Source organism: Mya arenaria, chromosome 3 (assembly GCF_026914265.1).
Source record: "Mya arenaria isolate MELC-2E11 chromosome 3, ASM2691426v1".
Classification (NCBI taxonomy): Eukaryota; Metazoa; Mollusca; class Bivalvia; order Myida; family Myidae; genus Mya; species Mya arenaria.
Genome location: NC_069124.1, coordinates 55,325,407 through 55,342,093, shown reverse-complemented (window position 1 = coordinate 55,342,093; position 16,687 = coordinate 55,325,407). Strand labels below are relative to the sequence as shown.

The window sequence follows — 16,687 nt, the reverse complement described above, 5'->3', positions numbered from 1 at the left end:
AACATAATTGGATGGAATTTAATAAAACTTCATACAGTGATAGATCATAATGAGAGGAAGTGCAGTGTACAGGAACTGCAATTCTATTTCAGCCAAATACAGAGTTACTGCCCTTTGTTACTTTTTCTTGTCCGGAGCATAACTTGAAAACTATTGGATGGAATTTAATAAAACTTCATACAGTGATAGATCATAATGAGAGGGAGTGCAGTGTACAGGAACTGCAAATCTATTTCAGCTAATTACAGAGTTACTGCCCTTTGTTACTTATTTCTTATCCGGAGCATAACTTGAAAACTACCGGATGGAATGTAATAAAACTTCATACAGTGATAGATCATAATGAGAGGAAGTGCAGTGTACAGGAACTGCAATTCTATTTCAGCCAATTACAGGCCCCGATTTCTCGAAACTTCTTAAGTCCCTTATAACAGGATTAAGCTAATCTCACTATTTTTGTTGTTCTATAAAATGTGTTATATTTACTTCTTCAAGAATTTTGAGAAATTATGTAGGAATAATCTGTATAATTATCAGAATAAACCATTTTTCATTTATCAAAATCCATTTTCAGTATGTATTTTGGCTAATTGAAATAAGCGACTTAAGCCTGTTAAGCTTAAGAAGTTTCGAGAAATTGGGGCCAGATTTACTGCCCTTTGTTTCTTTTTCTTGTCCGGAGCATAACTTAAAAACTATTGGATGGAATTTAATAAAACTTCATACAGTGATAGATCATAATAAGAGGGAGTGCAGTGTACAGGAACCGCAATTCTATTTCAGCCAATTACATAGTTATTGCCCTTTGTTACTTATTTCTTGTCTGGAGCATAACTTGAAAACTACCGAATGGAATGTAATAAAACTTTATACAATGGTACAGCACAATGAGAAGGAGTTCAGTGTACATGAATCATTACACTATTTTAGCAAATTACAGAGTTATTGCCTTTTTTTGTGTTGTTTTTTTTTGTCAAACTTTTGTCTGCACAGTAACTTGAAAACTACTAGATGGAATTTCATAAAACTTCATACAGTGATAGATCATAATGGGAGGCGGCGTTCGGGGGTATTAATCACCTTCAGTGATAGCTCTAGTTGTACTCCTTCACTCTGTGGTTATAACAATGTTTCACTTTGTGGGGGCTTTTTAGAGCCAAAGCATTGGCAGCTTTACTTTACAATGGACTACCAGAAATATGTTGTGTGCCAGCCCTAAAGACCTGGGCTCACACTTGGGCAAGTGCTCTACCAACTGAGCTCCTGGACCACTAACACACCTTCTCAAAACCGTATAGGAAATGGTACCGTGACATTCTCCACTTTTAATTTGTAATTCCCACCCGATTTTCCAGTATATAGAAGTTACATAATCTCAACAAAAAACACAAGTAGGATTTTGAGTACTATACATATACAGTAACTGTCCCTCGTTGGGCGCCAAATGTCAAAGAGTAAAATAAAATGTGCAGCCAGACTAGGGCACGAGCCCAGAACATCCCACAAACAGGGCGAGTGGTCTACCATTTTCTGAACTGTGTGTCTGCTAACACACCTTCTAAACATCAGTATAGGTAAAGGAACCATGACATAAATATATGATAAAATGTTTCTGAATGGAACAGAAGATATTAGCATTTCATATGATTATATAAGTTCCTTTCAATCATACCCAACACTACAATTGTATGCTTTGGAATTGTTTGAATAGAATATGATAATGTTGCAGTCACACTATGATGTTTCTAGAGAAACTTATATTTATAGTGTATGGAAAATCATAAATTATGTCAACATGTCAGCAAACACCCCAATTTAAAAGGCTTCGAAAATTCTTCAGCATGAAAAAATTGGGCATACACATGACGTATACTAATCATATGTCTTTAAACTGTTAGAAACCTATCACTAACTTATATAACTTATAATAGCATATGGCCAGCATACGTCCAGCATTCACAACGTATGCCTTTTAACGTATGAGTATCTTTTGAGAAACCTATGCGCTGTACACTCAGTGTGTTGCTGACGAGCATGTGACATTATGCACAAATACGGTACCAATCTCTACAGTATCGAATTTATACAGTAGTCAACATCGACATGGCACTGAAAAAAATGAAGAAGACAGAAACCAAGAAGTCTGCCTGGTGCCGAGGTAGAGGCAGGAAGAACCCATCTACACCATCATCACCACCATCATCGTCACCATAATCATCACCATCATCACCACCATCATCACCACCACCACCACCACCACCACCACCACCACCACCACCACCATCATTATCATCATCATCATCACCATCATCACCACCATCATCATCACCATCATCACCATCATCATCATCACCATCATCACCACCATCATCATCACACCATCATCACCACCATCATCTGGTTTCTGTGCCTTGCAAAACCCTGGCAAAACGTCAATAATACGCTAGTTGTATGGTAGAAACATGTTTAATAAGTTACTCCATCGTCAGACATATGTCTGAAAATGTCAATATGTGTTGCAGATATGTCAGATAGGTTATATAACATTGTTCTGTACAATACGGAGATATATTTGGATGAGTATACAGGGCGGAAAACTATATTTGACGAGCCATCAGGCGAGTCCAATAATATTTTCACAGCTGTGTGCGGGTCCAAATATGTCCCATGGAAATATTTTGTACGGTCACGTGGTAAAAAATGAGAGTCTACAATTGGACATATAAATTAGGTATATAATAAAGGTTTAATAAAGCTTAAAAGTATGTTACTTATAGGTTATCAACAAGTTAGCTGTATAGTTCACCATGAGGCCAACGTATCTTGACGTATACGTAACCTAACCTCTAATTTAATTAACGTATGTCTACAGTGTAATTGTCTTGAGTATTCCTTATGTATGCCTAACCTATAAATCTGTACTCTGTTGGTTGACAGCATGCATTAAAAATATTACAGCCTCTGCTGACTTCAAGGAATACCAGCTTATACCAGCATGCTTTTAGCATAAACATATTATACCAAATTAATCCATAACTTATGTCAACGTACAACAGATTAGTTGGTGAAAAATCTATGCATCGGCATAAGGTAACACGTTATAGGGTGCCATTAATAGCACCTTTCTGCTAGAATGGAGAATCCATTTACTGATTAAAAGCAATCCTACAAAAGATTGCATTTCCCAGGAGTAAAGATTATGCTTTGTGTTAAATGCATTATTTTTTCTATAAAAGATATAGCACTGTTTACAAATCTGCTGGTTTTCATTATAGCGAGTGTGGTAATATATCTTCAGACCCTTAGAATTAAATGCTCCCATCCATCATTAACACACTGATGACAATGATTCATTTCTGTCATCATTCTGTTTTCATATGTTTTCCTTTATTTTTAGCTGGTCGATTTTTTAAAGATTGAAGGTCAAGGTATTTGTTCATGGCCTTGGTGTTGGCGTCTTGGATGACATTGAGTGTTGTTACTTGTTGACCGCCCTGGCCTTGTACAAAAACTTGAACCTTGGCTAAATCCTGGAAAACATTTAACTGATTTCATATAAGTGGTCATTCATGTGTTTACAATGACAATGTGCATTATAAAATGTACTGCATGTCCAATAATTGAGGCTAATTTATTAATTTTTTCTATAACAAGAGTTATTGCCCTTGAACAAAAAGTGATAAAACAGCATTGGCATCTGCTGCTTCTACTTTTGTTCTGGGCTTTTCATGAAGTGATTTTATGTGAAAGAGTTTGCTTAGACTGTTAAATATACTTCTAAATATAGTAACAATCTTTTTTGCTTGTCTGACCTCATCCAGACACATGATCTTAATTGGAAATATTCCTCATTTAGACTTTGTTTTACGGAATTTAGGAAGCAACACAATCCTGTGATTAGACATATACCGTAGTAGATAGCAGACTATAAAGTGCTCTCTGACAATGAATACAGCTATTTTTTTATAGAATAAGTTAAATAAGCAGGACAGTTCTAGATCTTAAAGCAAGCAATTACCTTGTTTTTTGTTATGCTGTTGTCTGTAAACCCGTGAAATTCTTAATTGTACAATGCTACCTCAGTTTTTAACATTCAGACAATATATGCAAGAACTTGAATAACAGCTTCAATATACAAAATAAATTCTGAATGTCTAAGTTCCAGCCAAAAACTTGGTATTGTAAGTTTTTCCCCCTCATATCTTTGGCTGATAGCACATAAAAAATAATGATTATACATTCGGTGGTCTCTCGGGGAGAGTTTGAGTGAGCTTTTGAATAGCCTTTTGGTTTTGTTAATAGGCCTTTAGGGACCCATTTAATCAACATAATTATGTTTCACAAATTTGATGATAATCTGATGGGACCGAAAGACAGACAATAAGCAAGGTTATTAAGTATACAACCTTTTTTTTTTGCTTATAAAATATAGGGGGTGGGGGTTTAGTGGGTGATTCCTTATAAGTCACTGATCAAAATCAAGTTCCATGTTATTAAACACATTTAATACAGTTGTTTTAATATACCAAAAGGGATGAACAAATTTCCAAAACAGATGGTTCTTATGAAGTATTCCGAGTTTAATTTAAAAGAAATGTGCAGAAAACAGCGTGTTGCTACCTTATGAGACCATAGTTAATCGCAGTAAATCTTTAGCATTCACCAATCATTTAATATTTTTGCGTTTTCAGCTATTAAATACACAGTTATGATATTTTTAACAGTAATTAATATTTTCGATATCACTCAATATTCATGTTTGTGTTACATGCATATGTATTAATTTTGAATAAGAGTGTCACTTTAAAAGAGAAATATGTTGTGAAGTTCTTTCTTAGTCTGTTTTTCAATGAAAATAACGGTTTGGGTATTGTAATAGACTAGATTTCATCACCTTCATTATGTTACTTGAACCTATATTCTTAACTAAAATACTTTCAAGAAATTCTATACTGAAACTTGGTACACATGTTGCTAGAGACAATGGGCTGAAACTTGGTACACATGTTGCTAGAGACAATGGGCTGAAACTTGGTACACATGTTGCTAGAGACAATGGGCTGAAACTTGGTACACATGTTGCTAGAGACAATGGGCTGAAACTTGGTACACATGTTGCTAGAGACAATGGGCTGAAACTTGGTACACATGTTGCTAGAGACAATGGGCTGAAACTTGGTACACATGTTGCTAGAGATGATGGGCTGAAACTTGGTACACATGTTGCTAGAGATGATGGGCTGAAACTTGGTACACATGTTGCTAGAGATGATGGGCTGAAACTTGGTACACATGTTGCTAGAGATGATGGGCTGAAACTTGGTACACATGTTGCTAGAGACAATGGGCTGAAACTTGGTACACATGTTGCTAGAGACAATGGGCTGAAACTTGGTGCACATGTTGCTAGAGACAATGGGCTGAAACTTGGTGCACATGTTGCTAGAGACAATGGGCTGAAACTTGGTGCACATGTTACTAGAGACAATGGGCTGAAACTTGGTGCACATGTTGCTAGAGACAATGGGCTGAAACTTGGTGCACATGTTGCTAGAGACAATGGGCTGAAACTTGGTGCACATGTTACTAGAGACAATGGTACACATCGTCACCTTAGTGCAATAACTCAATAACTGCATATAGATATAGAAGCAGATATTGAGTTCTTGCACTAAGGTGACGACATGTTGCTAGAGACAATATGTACATGTAGAGCAAGGCCTGTAACAGTCAGACTTTTATAATTGTTGAATTATGCCATGGAGCTCTTCTTTTACAGTGTCATTGAAAATTTTGTTTTTATTAAGACTGTTTTGTTAGTTGTTCTTACTTTGTTTTCTTGTACATTACAGTTTGTCGCCCACCCGAACTGCCAGCAGCTACTTGCCACCTTGTGGTACGAGGGATGCCCTGGGTTCCGACGCCGGAATATTGTTTGGAAGCTCATTATTACGGTTTTCATCGGGTTTATGTTCCCGATTCTCAGCTTTGTTTACCTCATCGCCCCCAAGAGCAGCATCGGCCACCTTATGCGCAAACCATTCATCAAGTTTATATGTCACAGCTCATCATATATCTTATTTCTGAGTAAGTATTAAATCGTCATTAAGTTCATGTCAATGTCTTTTTTGTTTCATCATCAAGTTCATGCTGTTTAAATGGTCAGGGTTAGGGTCACATGTGTTGAAAAAGGACTTTGTTGGAAACACTGTATTCAATCTCCAGACATGTGAACTCTACCGGTGGTAGGTAAAATCTACTGTTTTGAGACCTCTCTGATACTCTCCTGTTGAGATCTACCGCTTTTGAAAAAAAAATTGCATCTTACGGCCAGTAAGGTCATAAAATTGTCATAATGTTACTGCAGTGGTCTGGTCACACATTGCTGAAGGGCATGTTCTAAAACCTGGCCTGGTCTAGCCAGGCTATATTTTATACACATTGAGAGTATAAACACTAAATATACTGGAAAACATTTGATAGACCTTTATTTAGAAATAAAGCTACATGTCAATGTTATGATTTTTTTCTGAGTTTTATTTAGATAAAAAAAGTAGTTTAATTGAATGCATGGGAATACACTGTATTGAAAACACTTAGCGATTAAAAAAAAATAAGTGTATAGATCTTGGTTTACAAATCGAATCTTAAAAAACATGTGTTCAAATTAAAGTTTTCCATACATATATATTTTATTTTTTACATACATAATTTTTATTTTTATCTTATTTGTGATGATTTTTTGTTTGTTATTATTTATGGTGAAGAAATTCCATCTTACAGTTCATTTAAGGAATGAATTGCGGGGTTGATGTCATTATCGGGGTATGAACGCAATTGGGTTGGTCAATGTGTGTGGAGTCCAAAGGACTCCACGCGTACTTTGACCAACCCAATTGCGTTCATATCCCCGATAATGACATCAACCCCGCAATTCATTCCTTATATTTACACCAATCGTTCATTATTTCATTCAAGAATTGTTAAAAAAATGCTTAATTTCATTTCAGAAAACCTTTCAGTAATCCGTTTTTACCCATTCTGTAAATAGAACGACCCGACTGTAACCGGAAACATTTTTCAAATGACGTCACAATAACGCGGGAAAAGATCAACTACTTGAAATCACTTTAAAATGTAAAATTGAAACACTTTTGGCAACAATACATTTAAAATATAATAAATTAACACTTTTAAAAATGTTGATTTATATTTTATGGGACCTGCTGACACAATACAAACAATAACAAGATCAATAGATTTCATGTTTATTGTTATGCAATGAATTACGATCCGAACATATCCGAAGATGTTGCGTTCATCGATTGATAAACGCAATTGCCGAAAGGCAGTTCATTTAAGGAATCGAAGTTGGGGTGTAAATATATAAAGGTTGAACATCCAAGTTGTTCAAAACTACATGCATAGATTAATTGAAAAAAAATGTATAAGAAAATTAATTCAATATGCATTCAAATAAACTACATTATTTATCTAGATAAATCTCAAAAAAGATATTATATTAAACATGCAGAATAATTTTTAAATAAAGGTCTTATAAACATTGTGTTTGCGTATATTCAGAGCTTGAACTCTCATTATGTATAAAATCTGGCCCGGCCTGGCCTGGCCTGGCCTGGCCCGGCCTGGCCTGGCCCGGCCTGGCCTGAAACAAAATGCTGAGTCAGCTGGCCAGGCCAGGCCAGGTTTTAGAACAGCCTTGCTGAAGGGCAGAGATTTACACAATGGGTCTGCCATGATCCTGCTAATTAGCATAATCAGCAATGATTGTTTTCATAACATCCATAAAAGGTTGACAATCAATGGAGCTGCGGTGATTTCAAAGCCCTTGATAAAAATATTAAGCCTCTTGATTTGTTCGCACCTCGTAGAAATCATGAGACTAGCAAGCGTTAACCTTCAACAGAGTAAACAAAATTAATTACTTTTTGCCAAATGACAAATGTTTGATAGTTTATTTGTATAATTTTCCTGATAAAAGTTTCTTCTGTAACCAAAAAACCATTTACTAACAAAACCATTTGTTAATGCTCTATGTAACGATTTCTTACATCTACAATGTCAGATAATTGAATATTTGGCAATTGCGCTATTTTTGTCAGAAACAATTTAGAATAATGATTTTTTCCTCACAGACAGGGATTTTAAATGTCATTAAGTCCTAAATGTCAGCCTATTAAAAAAATAATAACCAACATACTGCATGTATATAGACCATGCTGAAGAAGAACAATGTGACAATGCACTTAATTTTGCTACACTCAAAAGGACACATTAAAATAAATATTTTTTATGCATATTCCTTATAACAGTATGGGGGTATTTATTACCTCATGTGATAGCTTTGCCTCATGTGATAGGTTTACAAGTCTTTTAGAGGTGAAAGGCTTAATTTACTGTACTGGTCATTAGATACTGGGGAGTGATGACCATTAGAGGCTGATGGTCACCATTGCCCAGATCATGTCATTTGTTAATTAATCTTTTTCTCTCTTAGATTTCTTGATATTCCATTAAATATGGTTGTGGCGTGTGACCAATCATATTTAATGGCTTTTAGGCATGAAGAGAGAATTATATTCTGCATTGAAGCCCAGTTTGATACTTTAGTTCTTGGTTACTGTATCAGGACACATAAAACAGAAACAAAAATCAGTACTCAAAACAAAATAGCATGAATTTTTGTCATTTTCGTTTGGTTTTGTCAGCTTAGTTGTGAAAACTCCAGCCCAAGGCTTAGTTGTGAAGAATTGCATTTTAGTGTCAAAATTTCTAAGAAGAGCAGCACTTCTCCCACTCACAAATTCTCTTCCACATCCATGAATTCTGCAGAATGAATCAGAGAGAAATCTCCTGTTTAATTATAAACTTGTCAGCATTTGTTATTTAAGAGGGTAAATGTCCTTAGAAGGAGCTTCTACTATATCATTGCCCTAGTTCTTGAGATTCAGGACAAGTCCTGTAATAGGTTTGTCAGTCATTGACATGTAAAAAGATTAAAATACTTACTTAGTCTCAAAATCTGATTACAGGCACACTGGCCAATCCCTAACATTTCAGGGAGCATATTCTAGTGGACAAAAATTTGCTTGGTAAACTCATGACACATTGAAGGATCATCTAAATCATTAAATGAGTACTTCCATTATCTCGTTATCTTTTGATTGTTCACCGATTAATCCTTCATTATTTAGACTGAGATTTGAGCTCTTTTAAGTTCATTTACTAGCAGAGCAATCATGATTAAAAGTGAACCACGCACCAACATAGAATTGACCATGTATATTACTGTAAATGACTGGGTATTAGACGCCCTTTTTCCCTCAGATTTCGATGCAAAAAAATGCCTGCGTATAATACCCAGTAACTTTTTTTTTCTGAGGTCGATTTCAAGCCGAGAGTTTGTTTAGATTTATGTAGAGAGGGATGTTACTCGCGTCATATTGATTGAGTATATACGAGTTAAAACGGCAGTTGAAGATCGGGATCCAGTACGGTATATCATAAGACGTTTATAATTTAAACAAAAATATTTTTCGATTAAAGTTATTCAATATTATTTTGAATAATAAATTGAATTGAACAACAATTAAACTTGCATATAAAAAAGCAAAGTTGGTAACTGTCAAAATATTTTTTGTCAGTTGTACGAGAAGGTGTGAAAAACTCGACTGCCTTTAACCTGTTTAACATACCAATACTAAAAACTGTTGCAATTATGGTCTTGTTTTTTCGCACTTTGTCACATTCTTTATTCTTTTCTGTAGGTGTTGACATTTTGAGAACAAACCCATACAATGTAATGTTTTTGCATAACTTAACTTTTCATTCTCGACAGTTTATCATTGTATGGTTTTAAAGATAACCGTCACCATTTTCATGAAAAAAATAATTTTTGTCACTGTCAACAAACATGGTGGCCGAAAATGCCAGATGTTTTGACATCTTTTCTATGCGTCTTTTAACCAAAAACATAGATTAAAAGTTTTTGTCTTGGACTTTTCACAGATTTTTTTCCCTGCGTCTAATACCCCCTATCGTCTTATACCCAGTCATTTACGGTAATTACTAGGGATGGCAACAAGTACCCGAGTACTTGATCAATCATCCGATTACCCCAGTACCAAAGCACTACTCAAGTACTCGAAAATAAATATTTTTTTTATAAAATTCACCAAATACACAATTTACAGACATAAGTATAAGATCTGGCGCTTTTCCAAGACGACAATTTACGCTCCCTCTTATCCCCGCTGTGTACATAATTGACCCTAATAAATTAATTGACAGTTGCTGTGAGAGTTGCAAACTGTCAACAAAGGGCTCTAATTTGCCAATAGCACTGGTGTCAATTAGTGAAGTTTTGATAGCGATACATATCCTACACAATTGAATTGTTTACCAATTAGAGAGTTTTCACTAAACAATGGACATTGCCACACGAATAAGTAAAGACCATTACAGCAATGATTCTCGAATGAGCGTATTTTTTGCAATGATAATCAAAATTGATTGGTGGATATCTTAATTCAGGAATGATGAATATTAATGAGGTAAACAACCATATTTCAGTATGGAAAACTATCACTTTAAATATTATTTCGAAGACCAAACAACAAATTTATAAATAGTTTTCTTTCATTGTAATTTTGAATGTTGTTCATTATTGAGTGTAGTCTCGATCATCTAGGCGCTCCAAGATGATCCGAGCTTTACTTTTATTTGATATTGTAGTTCATATGTAGGAGGTATTAAATGAAACTAAAGGACAAATTAAAAGCATGAATCAACATTTTTTTCTTCTTTTTATTGATTTTTCTGTTAATGTACAGAATTACAGTCGTATTTAAAGATAACAAGACACCAATGTGGCAACGCCGCATAAAGCCGGAATTTTTATTTGACGACGCAATTTTGCAAACCTAGGATTTTTAACCAAAAAGACCCATATTTATATTTATTGGAGATATCGTTCATACAAATAACCTGAAATTGTCTGAGTACTCAAGTACCAATTTTACTATTGTTGCCATCCCTATTAATTACCAAGCAGCAATTTCATGTGAATTACATGTTTCCATTTAGCCTCTGCTATGTTTTATAAAAAATGATATGAAAATAACAAACTTACAGCTATATTCCTTTCCGAATCGAGCGGTCTTTTGCTTCACATTATAACAAAATGTGACGTCACAAACAACATGGTATGTCCACACTGTTAATTACCAAGCAGCAATTTCATGTGAATTACATGTTCTTACAATGGCTGTTTAAGAAACAAGTTAGGCCAGAGTTTTTTTATCTTTAGATTTACGGGAGATTTTTCAAAAAGTTGGGTAAGGAGGAGGAAATAAAAATAAAAATAAAATGCATAAAATGTCCGGAAGGAGAAATAAATAAAAATAAAACAGATTTTTCTCCGATTTTTTTTATTTTTTAAATCTTCTTATATCATGAAGACAAAACACACCTTACTTGTGTCAGCTATTTTATAGGCTGAACAAAGGGTGATATATCACCATGAAGTTTCAAAAGCATAATTAAAAGATCCTTTTAAAGACTGAAAATATTAACCTCAACACTATGAGTTCAAGCGCTTATTGAAATTAATTGTAAATATTTGTTCGAATGCATCTATGCATATGTGGTGCATATATTATCAACCCATAGATTTTATGAAACATGTCAGTGTAATAAAGAAGTTAAAATGGCCATTTCTGACCTTTTGCCCACAATATAAGCATATCCTTTCCATTGTGAAGTAATCAAACATTGAACAAAGTTTCAGACACGGTAATGCACCAGTCAATTGTAACCACGCCCCCCCCCCCCCCCCCCCCAGGTCCGGGGAATAGCGGGGACTTTGACTTTTGGTCCAGCCAACCCCGGCTAAAATCCCCGCCCTGCGTGGACGAACAGATGGTAAAATCCCCGCCAAATGCCCCCGCACTCCAGGGTCCCTAGGTAAGGCCCATTCCGCGCTATATTTAAAGCAAAGACAAAACCACAGCATTCACCCGGCACTGTGGGGCCACCTGAAAGGTAAAAACACGGCCCATTTCCCCGGCAATCCCCGGACCTGGGGGGCGTGGTTACAATTGACTGTTGCATAAGGAGGTCAAATGTGTTTTTCTGTCTTTAACAAATAGCACCGTGACAATTTACTGCGATGTGGTTTTTATATAGAAAATATTACCAAATAAAGTCCAAGCCCTGATGGAAATTCCTCTTCACTTCAGAGTTTGACAGGGCTTACGGATACACAGACAGTCAAAATCTTCATTTATGTACTTCACCAAAGAAAATTCGGGAGCATTAAGAGAAATTTGACAAGTGTTATATGTTTAAAAAAAAAAAGTTCTCAGAACTGATTTTAGAATCAGTCCTGAACAATATCCTTCTAATTCCAGCTATGCCCGTTGGCAATGAGCAACCGATCAGTTTGACTTCTTGCACTGACCACAGGCATCTGGATCATTGTTTGTCACTTAAATGTTGTTTAAAACCATTTTGGGTACATACAATGATATAAACAACACATCTGAAGATATTTAGTGTCTTTGATATAAAAAAAAGAAATGTACCCAAAATGGTTTTAAACAACATTTAAGTGACAAACAATGATCCAGATGCCTGTGGCACTGACTGCCAAATATCTTATGTTCAGATTTTTTCTGTCTTATCGGAAACACACACTATGTTATTATTACATCATTTTCAGTATTCTATAACAATTTAAATTCTAAATCATTAATAAATTTTAAATTCTAATTAACAACTACGAATACCTTGTGTTTTTCTCTTCAAATATGTGATCGTGAAGCAGTGTGTTCAATGCTCCTCAGAGTCAAATTCAGAAAAAAATATCCATTTTGACTATGATGAACACGATATCATTTTGCAGTTAGTGTTTGTCAGAAGCTATACATTTTTTGCGCTGTAATCCAGTTCATCCTTGCTAATATACGACGTGCGCCAACGACTTTTAATAGACAAAACAACCCACGAATTTCTCTCCTTATTTTGACCGGAAGTTGCGCAATCATTCCACGAATCGCGAACAACATACTGAATCTACAAAAAAATCACAATAAACACGCTTTAAGTTCTCCACGATTTGATTTAGATAAAGAAACATAAACATCGGAACGTCTTTGTGGTAAAACCTTTCTATATAGATGCATAAATTGCGAGATATAATGGGTATGACATTAACTACTTTCACTTTTGACAGGACGTTGTTATGGTAACGGGTACCTGTTCTGTTTCCCCGCGTATTTCTGACTGGTTTACGTGGTTTGTGCAGTAAAAAGACCAATAATGAATGACAATTGGTACACCAGTTGGTTCTGAAATATGGGTTATAGAACACTAATTTTATTTTCTTCTTAACATTGGAGCAATGTTCGTCGGAAAAAATAAAAATAAAACTACGAAAATGAATTTTATTTTTATTTGGGTTTTGCAATATTTAGGTACAGCGCTCCCGTAAATCTAAAGATATAAAAACTCTGGCCTTATTGTACAACAGTTGAAACCTGTAACTGTACAAAAGTTTTAAAACCAGTTATTCTACAACAGTTTTGAAACAAGTTATTGTACAACAGTTAAAAAATTGTATAACAACATTATATACTTAATCACACTTTGGCACAATGTTACTCTATAGATTTACCGGTCTTGAAAATAACTCAAGTAGCTTTTAATAGGATGAAGGTTGTAATGCTGGCTGACAAATTTGTCAAAAAAATAACCCTCTCATTTTTCTTGGAAAAGTACTCTAATAATATCTTTGAACACATAATGACAATAAACATTACTAATGGGAGGACTGTTGAAGTTATTAGAGGACGTTTCCTAGAGTTGTTTCCGTGATTTCAGTGTCCTTTCCAAGAATTGAGGATGTCGTTAGTGTGGCTTTGTCATTAAAGTTGGCTAAAATGTGTAACTTTATTACTGGTTCATTCACCTATTGGGATTTTAGGAAGACAGATCTAATCTCACTAAGCTTATTATATGGAATTTAAAAATGATACAACTTTGCTAATTGCTAAAGACTCATTGTATGTTTGTTTTCCAAAGAGATTTCTTTTTTTAAGGCAAAGTTTCCTTTAATATTTAATTTAATTATGTAATATCAATGAAGAAACAAAGTTGATATTTGCAATGTTAAATATCAACTTGTGTGATTTACACCAGGATGAGCAAAATACTTTCTATCAAGGAATCGTTTGCAAGGAATAACCCCACAAACTTGAATATCCAATAAAGGACTCATCGATAAATGAAATAACTTGCCAATGATTCACTTGCATGACGCCCCACTGCCCCCTTGTTTCTTTGGAAGGTTGTTAGGCCAAAAAGAAAAATATAAATAACTGAGTTTAGCTAGGCAAAGGTCTCAAAAATGCTTGGTTTTCCAGTCAAAACATTAAAGAAAACCGAATGCATTTACGTATATTGTGTAAATTGTGCATTCTTTTTCATTCCGGGTAGCAATTAATACAAACCATTTAATCCAATAAACGTAAATGACACACATTTGGCCTGTATCAAGTCATTGGCAAAGGTCTCAAAAATGCTAGGTTTTCCAGTCAAAACATTAAAGAAAACCAAATGCATTTACGTATATTGTGTAAATTGTGCATTTTTTTTTTATTCCGGGTAGCAATTAATACAAACCATTTAATCCAATAAACGTAAATGACACACATTTGGCCTGTATCAAGTCATTGGCAAAGGTCTCAAAAATGCTAGGTTTTCCAGTCAAAACATTAAAGAAAACCGAATGCATTTACGTATATTGTGTAAATTGTGCATTCTTTTTCATTCCGGGTAGCAATTAATACAAACCATTTAATCCAATAAACGTAAATGACACACATTTGACCTGTATCAAGTCATTGGCAAAGGTCTCAAAAATGCTAGGTTTTCCAGTCAAAACATTAAAGAAAACCGAATGCATTTACGTATATTGTGTAAATTGTGCATTCTTTTTCATTCCGGATAGCAATTAATACAAACCATTTAATCCAATAAACGTAAATGACACACATTTGGCCTGTATCAAGTCATTTACTTATGTGAGATTGAATGGTTGGTAATGTTTGTATACAGCAGTATTTAAATCACCTCCCTACAGTACTTTCAGTACTTTGATTAATTGTTAATTGAACTCAAATGGATTTCACAGACAGCAACAACTTAAACTAAGAACACCAAAAATATTCTTTATGTAGGGTCTTAAAGCTGCACTCTCACAGATTGAACATTTTGACAACTTTTTAATTTGTCACTTGGAACGAGCCAATTTTTGCAAAAAATCATGGAAACCAGTTATATAAGACTGCTGACAAAAATAAAGTGTCAGATTTTCATGTTTAAGTTCAAAAATTGATGTTATATGCATTTTTCTTAAACCGTAAGTAACGCTTTAAGCCATAAAACATTAATTTTCGAATGGAAATATGAAAATCTACGATCTAATTTTTTGTAAGCAATCTTATATCATTGTTTTGCAGATATTTATGCAAAAATTTGCTCTTTCCAAGACAAAAAATAAAAAAGTTGAAAAAAATGGTACATCTGTGAGAGTGCAGCTTTAAAAAAACCTCTAGAGTCGAGGAGATTAAATGCCAAGTTGGGTCGGGTTGGCCTTAACACAGGGTTTTTTTAAGACCTTCGTGTGTCATGCACATGAAGTGCAGTCAAAGGCTCCTGAGATTGGCTTAACCATTAAATGCTATCAAGAGCATATAAAGAACTTGTTTTCAATTCTTGCAATCTTGTCATTACCTCCAATATGTTTTCTCCAAAGATCGTCAGGACTCTTGATGTTGCGATTGATTTATGTGTTGTCTGTATTGCTATTGGCTGTTTAGTTAGAGCTGGTTTCCTAGTAACTAATGGTCTGTGAAGCGCCAGGTTGGAAAAAGTTTGCTGCCAGCTTATCTCGCCAACAGTTAGTTATCCTTAAATGGGAAAATTTAACAACCTTCACTGTATTTCATCACTGCATGTAATAATGCTGCCCTCCAGGAAAATTTTATTATGGCTCTATTTCTTACAACAATTTTGTTTGATTTACTCTTGAGATTTCTTTTATTTTACTGAAATCTAAGGGTGGGAGTTAAAAAATAGAAAGTTTCATGAAGAAATTTGAAATGGTTATCACACTGGGAGGAAATCTGAGAGCAATTCTGAAAATACTTCTACATGTTATCGTAACCTCTGAGACCAAATCCAGCTTTACATTTTAGTCAAGCTCTTCTACAAAATGACATGGCTTCATAGGCATATATACCTCCACACTTCCTCATTCCCCCTTCCTCTTTTTATAATCTACCAGATATCTGTCCACCAAATAATGCTAACTATTCTGCAAATCTGTGTACCCATATATAGATTCCAAATATTGAGTTTGCACATTGTACTGGTACCAATTTTTTTTAATCCCTTGAAGTCTGAGAGCCTCGGACACTGCATACTTATAATGGTGGGTTGCCAGTAGTTCTCCATGGTCAGCAGTGAATGTAGCCTGTCAGTTAAGAAACTAAACTGAGTCCCATTGAATAGAAAATCTCTTTATTGACCCTTTCTTTTGTTTTATAAATAGTTGATTACCCCTGCCAGCACGTACATATTTGTCTAAATTCCATTAAATTAA

The 16,687-nt window shown here is 34.8% G+C and overlaps 1 protein-coding gene across 4 annotated transcripts in view; it reads left to right on the top strand.

Annotated features, from left to right (window-relative positions):
- LOC128225941 (transient receptor potential-gamma protein-like) overlaps positions 1–16,687 on the top strand; it is a 92,900-nt gene that overhangs the window by 52,206 nt on the left and 24,007 nt on the right. For all 4 annotated transcript variants that reach the window (XR_008259675.1, XR_008259674.1, XM_052935834.1 and 1 more), the window contains exon 4: positions 5,853–6,087. Coding sequence is in view for 2 of the 4 variants with exons in the window: in XM_052935834.1 (XP_052791794.1) it covers positions 5,853–6,087 (235 nt within the window). In the remaining 2 variants the exon portion in view is untranslated. The remainder of the gene's footprint in view (positions 1–5,852; positions 6,088–16,687) is intronic.